The sequence below is a fragment of the Cervus canadensis genome, chromosome 18 (genome assembly GCF_019320065.1).
Source record: "Cervus canadensis isolate Bull #8, Minnesota chromosome 18, ASM1932006v1, whole genome shotgun sequence".
Lineage (NCBI taxonomy): Eukaryota > Metazoa > Chordata > Mammalia > Artiodactyla > Cervidae > Cervus > Cervus canadensis.
Genome location: NC_057403.1, coordinates 33,269,897 through 33,279,509, shown reverse-complemented (window position 1 = coordinate 33,279,509; position 9,613 = coordinate 33,269,897). Strand labels below are relative to the sequence as shown.

The 9,613-nt window shown below is 38.7% G+C and overlaps 1 protein-coding gene and 1 non-coding gene across 2 annotated transcripts in view; both read left to right on the top strand.

The window, feature by feature from the left end:
* Positions 1-9,613, top strand: part of AP1G1 (adaptor related protein complex 1 subunit gamma 1) — a 90,500-nt gene that overhangs the window by 54,415 nt on the left and 26,472 nt on the right. The window contains exons 11-13 of the mRNA XM_043434937.1: positions 5,072-5,127; positions 6,177-6,290; positions 9,160-9,300. Coding sequence (XP_043290872.1) covers positions 5,072-5,127; positions 6,177-6,290; positions 9,160-9,300 — 311 coding nt within the window. The remainder of the gene's footprint in view (positions 1-5,071; positions 5,128-6,176; positions 6,291-9,159; positions 9,301-9,613) is intronic.
* Positions 6,568-6,653, top strand: LOC122421842. Its single transcript, XR_006263650.1, has one exon. It is a non-coding gene; the product is annotated as a small nucleolar RNA SNORD71 (small nucleolar RNA).

Below are 9,613 nucleotides of genomic sequence, written 5' to 3'. Positions count from 1 at the left end.
CTTTAGTTTCTTTTGCATTTATTTCTTTCCTAATTTTTAAGATTTCTTTCCTTCTACTAACCTTGGGGTTCTTAATTTCTTCCTTTTCTAGTTGCTTTAGGTATAGAGTTAGGTATTTATTTGGCTTTTTTTTCTTGTTTCTTGAGGTAAGCCTGTATTGCTATGAACCTTCCCCTTAGCACTGATTTTACAGTGTCCCATAGGTTTTGGGCTGTTGTGTTTTCATTTTCATTCATTTCTATGCATATTTTGATTTCTTCTATGATTTGTTGGTTATTCAGCAGCATGTTGTTCAGTCTGCATATGTTGGAACTTTTAATCGTTTTTCTCCTATAATTGACATCTAATCTTACTGCATTGTGGTCAGAAAAGATGCTTGGAATGATTTCAGTTTTTTAAATTTACCAAGGCTTGATTTATGGCCCAGGATGTGATCTACCCTGGAGAAGGTTCCATGTGCACTTTAGAAAAAGGTGAAATTCATTGTTTTGGGGTGAAATGTCCTACAGATATCAATTAGGTTAGCTGGTCCATTGTGTCATTTAAAGTTTGTGTTTCCTTGTTAATTTTCTGTTTAGTTGATCTATCCATAGTTGTGAGTGGGGTATTAAAGTCTCCCACTGTTATTGTGTTACTATTAATTTCCTCTTTCATACTCGTTAGCGTTTGCCTTATGTATTGCTTTGCTCCTATGTTGGGTGCATATATATTTATTATTGTTATATCTTCTTCTTGGATTGATCCTTTGATCATTATGTAGTATCCTTTGTCTCTTTTCACATCCTTTATTTGAAAGTCTATTTTATCTGATATGAGTATTGTGACTCCTGCTTTCTTTTGTTCTCCGTTTGCGTGAAATATTTTTTTCCAGCCCTTCACTTTTAGTCTGTATGTGTCTCTTGTTTTGAGGTGGGTCTCTTGTAGACAGCATATATAGGGGTCTTGTTTTTTTATCCATTCAGCCAATCTTTGTCTTTTGGTTGGGGCATTCAACCCATTTACATTTAGGGTAATTATTGATAGGTGTGGTCCCGTTGCCATTTACTTTGTTGTTTTGGGTTCATGTTTATACAACCTTTCTGCATTTCCTGTCTAGAGAAGATCCTTTAGCATTTGTTGAAGAGCTGATTTGGTGGTGCTGAATTCTCTCAGCTTTTGCTTGTCTGTAAAGCTTTTGAATTCTCCTTCATATCTGAATGAGATCCTTGCTGGGTACAGTAATCTAGGTTGTAGGTTATTCTCTTTCATTACTTTCAGTATGTCCTGCCATTCCCTTCTGGCCTGGAGGGTTTCTATTGATAGATCAGCTGTTATCCTTATGGGAATCCCTTTGTGTGTTATTTGTTGTTTCTCCCTTGCTGCTTTCAATATTTGTTGTTTGTGTTTGATCTTTGTTAATTTGATTAATATGTGTCTTGGGGTGTTTCGCCTTGGGTTTATCCTGTTTGGGACTCTCTGGGTTTTTTGGACTTGGGTGGCTATTTCCTTCCCCGTTTTAGGGAAGTTTTCAGCTATTATCTCCTCGAGTATTTTCTCATGGCCTTTCTTTTTGTCTTCTTCTTCTGGGACTCCTGTGATTCGAATGTTGGGGCATTTCACGTTGTCCCAGAGGTCTCTGAGGTTGTCCTCATTTCTTTTGATTCTTTTTTCTTTTTTCCTCTCTGCTTCATTTATTTCCACCATTTTATCTTCTACCTCACTTATCCTATCTTCTGTCTCCATTATTCTACTCTTGTGTCCCTTCAGAGTGTTTTTGATCTCATTTATTGCATTATTCATTTTTAATTGACTCTTTTTTATTTCTTCTAGGTCTTTATTAAACATTTCTTGCATCTTCTCAATCTTTGTCTCCAGGCTATTTATCTGTAACTCCATTTTGTTTTCAAGATTTTGGATCATTTTTATTATCATTATTCTAAATTCGTTTTCAGGTATATTCCTTATCTCCTCCTTTTTTGTTTGACTTGGTGGGCATTTTTCATGTTCCTTTAACTGTTGGGTATTTCTCTGCATTTTCATCTTGTTTAGATTGCTGTGTCTGGAGTGGCCTTTCTGTATTCTGGTGGTCTGTGGTTCCTTTTTATTGTGGAAGTTTCACCGAGTGGGTGTGGTTGGACGGATTGGTTTGTCAAGGTTTCCTGATTAGGGAAGCTTGCGTCAGTGTTCTGGTGCATAGAACTGAATTCTTCTCCCTGGAGTGCAATGGAGTGTCCAGTAATGAGTTTTGAGATGGGTCTATGTGTTAGGTGTGACTTTGGGCAGCCTGTATGTTGACGCTCAGGGCTATGTTCCTGTGTTGCTGGAGAATTTGCATGGTATGTCTTGGTCTGGAACTTATTGGCTCTTGGTGGTGGTTTGTTTCAGTGTAGGTATGGAGACTTTTGGATGATCTCTTATTAATTAATGTTCCATGTAGTCAGGAGTTTTCTGGTGTTCTCAGGTTTTGGGCTAAAGTCTCCTGCCTCTGGATTTCAGTTTTATTCTTCCTGTAGTCTCAGGACTTCTCCAACTATACAGCACTGATAATAAAACTTCTAGGTTAATGGTGAAAAGATTCTCCCCCGTGAGGGACACCCAGGCAGGTTCACAGAGTTACATGAAGAAGAGGAGAGGGAGGAGGGAGATAGAGATGAGCAGGAGGAGAAAAAGGGGGACTCAAGAGGAGAGAGACAGATCTACGCAGTTGTCTGTTCCCAGAGTGTTCTCCGTAGCCCAGAGACCCACAAAGATTCACAGAAGTGGATTGGGAAGAGAAGGGGAAAGGAGGAAATAGAGGTGTTCTGAGGTAGAAAACGGAGAGTCAAGATTGGGGGAGAATAATCAACACACTCCTGAATAAAAATGGGAACTGAATATTGGATTCTTAAATGTCCACAATTTATATCATATACTGAAAAACAAACATTAAAAATCTAGAGTAGAGGTTAGACTCTTAAAAATACAATATTAAAAACAAAAACCAAAATACAAAAAAATTTTAGAAATATATATGAAGTTTGGTTTAAAAATAGGGCTTCTCTTTTTTTTTTTTGCAAGGTTATAGTGTAATGAAAATGAAAATTAAGGAGTAGTAGAGGAGTAATAGAGGACTTTAAAAGGAAATAAGAGAAAAAGAAAAATAGAAAAAAGAGAAAAAGAAAAAAAAACAAAAAAAAATTTTTCCTAATTAAAAAAAATCTTAAAAATCTATGAAAATGAAAGTTAAGGAGTAATGGGGGAGTAATAGGGAATGTTAAAAGAAAATAAAAGAGAAAAAAGAAAAAAAAATTTTTTTTTAAATTAAAAAAAAAGGTAAAAATATATCTAGGAATTTCTCTGGAGCTGTTGCGGTCAGTGTGGGTTCGGTTCAGTTTCAGATAGCTCCTCGTTCCAGCTTACACTTCTCGATATCTACAGGCCCCTTCCGGTGTAGTTGGTGTTATCTAACAGGGATTTTAATCTGTTGCACCGGTCCCTTCTGAAGCGGTTCCCTTTGTTTATGTGGCTTCTGTTTGCGGGTCTGTTCAGTGCTTAATTTCCGCCCTGACACAGGCGGGCAGAGGTGGTCTCTTATTCAGGTTGCTTATTCCGTCGCGCTGCAGGGAGGGACTGCGCTGCTTTCCCCGTCTACGCTGCTCAGGCTCCCGGCTGCTCTATATGGAGCGTGCCCTGTTCTCCGCGCGGTTCCAGTTTTTAGGTACTCCACAAAAGCGCGGACTCGGCTGCGCCTGCGTTTTGTGCCTTCCCGGTCCGAGCGGCTCAGGCACCCAGGAGGTTGACGGGCGCACTCTCCCCGTGTGCGGCGCGCCTTCTCCCCTCCGCGTCCCCAGCCCCAGTCCCCACCCGCGCCGGTCGTGTGCGTGCGCCCTGTGTCTCCGCGCGACCCTCCCAGTGGATGTCGACCATCCAGAATCTCAGGAAGTCTTTGGTTAGAAACTGGAGGCATGTTTGCAGTGCGGTGGGGGATGCGGTCCTTGGGGCCGAGCCTGCCCCTTTCCCCTCCCCGCTGCCTCCTGCCTGCGGCGGAGCTGGGCCGGTCCGCAGCCTGAGAGCTCTTCTCTGGACTTGCTCAGACCCTTTGTTCTGCGAACGGCCGGCAGTGTGTTTGGGCCGGTTAATTTTCTCTCTCTCTCTTGCTATTCCACAGTTTAAGTTGGTAACTCACAAAGGCTCCCTCCGATTATCCTCAGGGCACTCAGGCCTGGTCCTTACCCTGAGCAATGCTGCCCGCTCCTCTCCGTTCCGCCCCCACTTGCTGGTGGCAGATGCGGGCGTCTGGGGTACTTTTCTGCTGGGAGTTGCTTTTAGGCAGGTAATCTGTGGGTTTTATTTATTCTTCCCCTCCCAGTCAGGTTGCCTTCCCAGATTCAAAAACTTTCCCCAGACCCGCCAGTGCAAGGGTTTCCTGGTGTTTGGAAACTTTCTCTATTAAGACTCCCTTCCCGGGATGGATCTCCGTCCTTAGCTCTTTCGTCTCTCTTTTTATCTTTTATATTTTGTCCTACCTCCTTTCGAAGACAATGGGCTGCTTTTCTGGGCGCCTGATGACCTCAGCTAGTGATCAGAAGTTGTTTTGTGAAGTTTGCTCTGTGTTCAATTGTTCTTTCGATGAATTTGTAGGGGAGAAAGTGGTCTCCCGTCCTATTCCTCTGCCGTCTTGGCTCCTCCCTCCGATAACTTTTCATTTTGTGGTTTTTAATTGTTTATTAATTGTTTTGACTGTGTCATGAGGCACGGATTGAACTCGTGCCCCCTGCAGGGGCGCTCGGAGTCCTAACCTAACTCTCCAGTGAATTCCTTATTTTTATTATTTATGGTTATTGCCAAAACTCCCTCCAGTGAAGCTGTACCAATAATATTTTCCTGCTAGCAATATAAAAACTTGAAAACAATCTTGCAGCTTTTACTGTTGAGATAGAATATGGTTTTAAGAATTTGCCTTCGGAGGTTTTTTTTGGCTAGCAATCTGTAGAAGTGCTGACTAAACTACCACCTTTAAATAGTTTGCACTCATCAGAGTCCAGAAAGTGGTCCTTAAACAATACAGATGTTTGATTTTCTTAAATTATTAACCTATGCTATTTTTCTGTAGGTCTTAGCCATAAATATCCTGGGTCGTTTCTTATTGAACAATGACAAGAATATCAGGTAAGTAAGCTGAAAAATATCTTGTATCTGGCTATTATAAACTCAGTGTATTCCTGAGTGATTTTGCTCAAGATCACACATGTAGAGTGACATATCTAGAACTTCAACTCAGGATTTTTATTTTTAGTCTAATCTTAAAACTGTTTTGATAAGAATTTGAAGATTTGCCTAATGAGTTAACTTTTAGTCCTATTTATGCTTTACTGTTAGGCATCAGCAAACTTTTTCTGTCCGGGAACAGATGGTCTGTGTTATAGACTACATGGGCCTTAGGGTCTCTTTGGCAACTACTCAGCTCTGCCTCTTGGTGTGAAAGCAGCCACAGACTGTTTAAATGATGAATATGGCTGTATTGCAATAAAAACTGGTTTACCAAACCAGACAGCAGAGGGCTGTTCTAGGCTTAGTTTGCTGACCCCTGCTCTCAGTTAAGAAGAGTAGAGCATTTCAGTTGCAAACCTAGAAGATGTTTGTAAACTCCAGCTACTTTTAAAAAATGAATGAATTTATCAGTGTTATTTTTTTTAATTCTTTCTTATCATGTTATGATTGAAAAAAAATGTGAAAATAATCATTATGGTACCCTGAATCATCTTCTCCTTCCTGAAGAATTTTTTATACTTCCATGGTAAATTCAAAGTTTTGTAGGGGCAGTTTTGGTACTGGTATCAAAAGCAGAGAAAATACAAATGGTAAAATTGAAATAATTTCCTCTTGCATTTTGGGACTCAGGCAGACTGAAAAGGCATAGTGTATGCTTATTTTGTTGTACTGTTTGAAGGAGTTTGGAAGAATTGAGTCAGTCACTTAGAAGTTTAAATGGAGTTGACCATGAATGCAAATCTAAATCCCAGGCTTCTGGACGCCACAGCTGTTGATTATAGTGTTGTTTATGGCTTTACAGCGTATCCATTTTACTAAGTCTGTTGTGTCTTTTATTTAACCATGTAGTTTTCAGTAGTCATTGAACATCATCTTTGTCATTAAACAGAGAACTATCCTGAATTTCCCATTTTAATTCTGTTCTTCTGCAACTTTGTTTCATCCAGATATGTAGCTTTGACATCTTTATTGAAAACTGTGCAGACAGATCATAATGCAGTACAGAGGCACAGAAGCACAATTGTGGACTGTCTAAAGGATTTGGATGTCTCCATAAAACGGTAACAGATCATTGAAAGTTCTGTGACCCACCATCCTCCATTTGATAACTTTGTAATGGAATTTTGACTGGGAGAATGTTGATATTTATATATTTAGTCATTATTTTGACCAAGTAAATCCTTTTTTCAAAAAGAATTGTTAGGGAGAAGTTTAGATCAGTAAAAGAGACCAGTAAGGAATACTTAAGTGCACCCTGAAGTTACCCTTGGTTCTTTGTTAAATAAAACAGGTGCAAGTAGGATGGGCATACGTTTACTCATCAGAGGTACTGTGTTCTGTGTGCTGGAGGATGAAGATAAGGAGTGATCCATCGGCTGAGTGTTCTATCACTATGCTGAGACTCGAATGGCTGACAGCACACATTTTCTTGCAGTACTTATGCCCCAAGATACTAGAGGCAGCCTGTTAAAACAGTGCATCTGGGAATGACTTTTAGGCAGCATGCAGGACTTTAAAAAAAAAAAAACAAAAACTTTTATATTGGAGTATAGCTGATTAACACTGTTCTGATAGTTTCAGGTGAGCAGCAAAGAGACTGAGCCATGTATATACATGTATCCATTCTCCCCTAAACCTCTCTGCCATCCAGGCTGCCACATAACATTGATGTGGCATACAGTAGGACCTTGCTGGTTACTATTTTAAAATAACAGCAGTAAAAAAAAAATAATAAAATAACAGCAGTGTGTACATGTCGATCCCAAACTCCCCATCTCTTTCCCCATTTTGTCTCTGCTGGCAACCATAAGTTCATTCTCTTAAGTCTGTTTCTGTTTTGTAAATAAGTTTATTTGTATCATTTCTTTTTAGATTCTGCATATAAGGAATGTCATATGATATTTCTCCTTTTCTGTCTCACTTGATTCATCATAGGACTTTGAAAGGCATATATTTTTTCCCTTGATCAATTAACTCCACTGGTCCTCTTCTTAGAATAACTGTACGTGTTTGTAAAGCCTAGTTATAGTAGGCTTCAGTGAACTTTTGGTTTACTATTCAAACTAGAAAAAATTTAATTTGAACTGATCTCTGAAACTATTCACTTAACAAACATTTATTGATAATTGAGTTCCTTTTATTTGCAGAGAACAGGTGTTAAGTGCTTGGGCAAACTAAAAATAAGACCTGGTCTCAGTAATAATGACTTTTATATAAAGCTTTGTGAAGGATTTATAAGCACCCTCTCAGTTGGTTCTCAGAGCAAACCAGTAAGAGAAACTAGGCAATTACTTCTCTCCTCAGTTAACAGATTAAAGTACAGTCCCAAAGGAATCAAATGACTTAACTCTAAAGCTTACCCCTTGACAAGGCAGACCTTGGAATAGAAATCAGACTTTCTGACTCCTATTGTGTTGTTTATCTATAGCTCTTGACTGGGCTTTGCATTTCAAAAGTAAAACCTGGGTCTTTTGACAGGTTATATAGCCTAGCAGCTGAGACTCTGGAGCCAGAAGGCCTCATTTCAAATCCTAGCTCTGCCGTTAATAAGCTTGGTCTGGTTACTTAGTCTTTCTGTGCTCGGTTGTCTCCATATACAGTGTAGATACAGGAGCACCCACTTCCAAAGGTTATGCGGGATTAACTGGAGTAACATACGTGAAGCACTTAAGCACTGTGTAAGAATGAGCTATTATTGCATTTCTGTAAGGATTGAGTTTTTGTTGCTTGTAGATTAAGATGAAAGTATTTTCATCTTATTAAATTGGTATTTTTGGAAGTAAATTATATGCCATGGTTTGACATTATTGACCAAATATGAAAAGATGCGTGTAGTAACTAGCATATCCATATTTACCTTGGTTGCCAAGTTTGATAGGCAGCTATTTGTTGTTACTGTTCAGTCGCCCAGTCATGTCCAACTCTTTGCAAGCTCATGGACTGTCTCCCGGAGTTTGCTAAAACTCAAGTCATGGTGGTGCTATTATAGAAACTCCTGTTTGCTCTCATAGCACATATTGTTTTTTCCTTTTCATGGCTCTGACTGTCTTTTTTAGTTTTTCTTTCCAGCTTTATTGGTATATAATTATATGAGTCTAAGATGTGCATCACATTGCATTTGTCACACCTTATTGCAAAATGATTTTCACTCTAGCGTTAGTCAATTCCCGCAGCATATCACATAAGTACCATTTCTTTTTTGTGGTGAAAATATTTAAAATCTACTCTCTAAGCAGCTTTCAAGTTTATTAATACATCATTATTAACAATAGCCATTATGCTGTACATTAAATCTCCAGAACCTGTTTATCTTACACGTGGAAGTTCATGCTCTTTGACCAATATCTCCCTATTTTTCCCACCCCACAGACCGTGGTAACCACCATTCTAGTTGTATTTCTATGCATTCAGCTTTTTTAGCTTCTACATATAAGTGATAGCAGACAATATTTGTCTTTCTCTAACTTATTTCACTTAGCCCGCAGGGTTTGTTTTTATTCTAATCAGCTGTATACCTTTCGATGTATGTCACATCATCTTTGGGCTGAAGTGGATGTAGTAAAAGAGTTTGGTGACAATATATCACATTTTTAACTGTTGATGCAGAGAGATAGTATCTTTGAGTATTAATTTCTTTGCCTCTCTTTTTGAGCCTTTTAGGTATTCTAAATATCAGCTTCAATAGACTGTTGAATCCAAACTGTCTTTAGTAGTGTGTATCTTTTGGGAATTTTTGAAGAAAAGCATTGATGAAAGTTCAAAATAATTTTGTTAACTTCGGTTATCTCGTGTGCAAAAATTGGGATTGCAAAGATCATGCAACGATGTCAATACATCCACTGGTGCTTGGTGTTCAGGGACAACATACCTGGGTCTTTGTTTCATTCCCACTGTAAATATCATAACTTTTTTTCCCTCTCTCCATGGAAGGCGTGCAATGGAATTGAGTTTTGCTCTGGTAAATGGGAATAATATTCGAGGCATGATGAAGGAGTTACTTTATTTTCTGGATTCATGTGAGCCAGAATTTAAAGCAGACTGTGCATCTGGAATCTTCCTTGCTGCAGAAAAGTAAGATTTAATTTTTACATTCATTGGTAAAAAATGCTTGGAACTTTTTGGAAAGCATCTTTAAAACATGAAGGAAATGTTGTAAACATGTTTAAACATGTAACATTTATTTCAGGCTTCCCATTAGAAATTGGGTTTGAGAAGGTCATTCTAGTCAGTATTTATGTTAAGCATTATACTAAGACCAAAATAATCCTACTTTTATAAAATCTCCTCTTGTATCTGTTCTTTAACCTCTCTTCTATGATTCCCTTTTAATGAAGAGAATAGAAAAGTTATAACATTTGAATTATGGTTCTGTGTAAAACTTTAT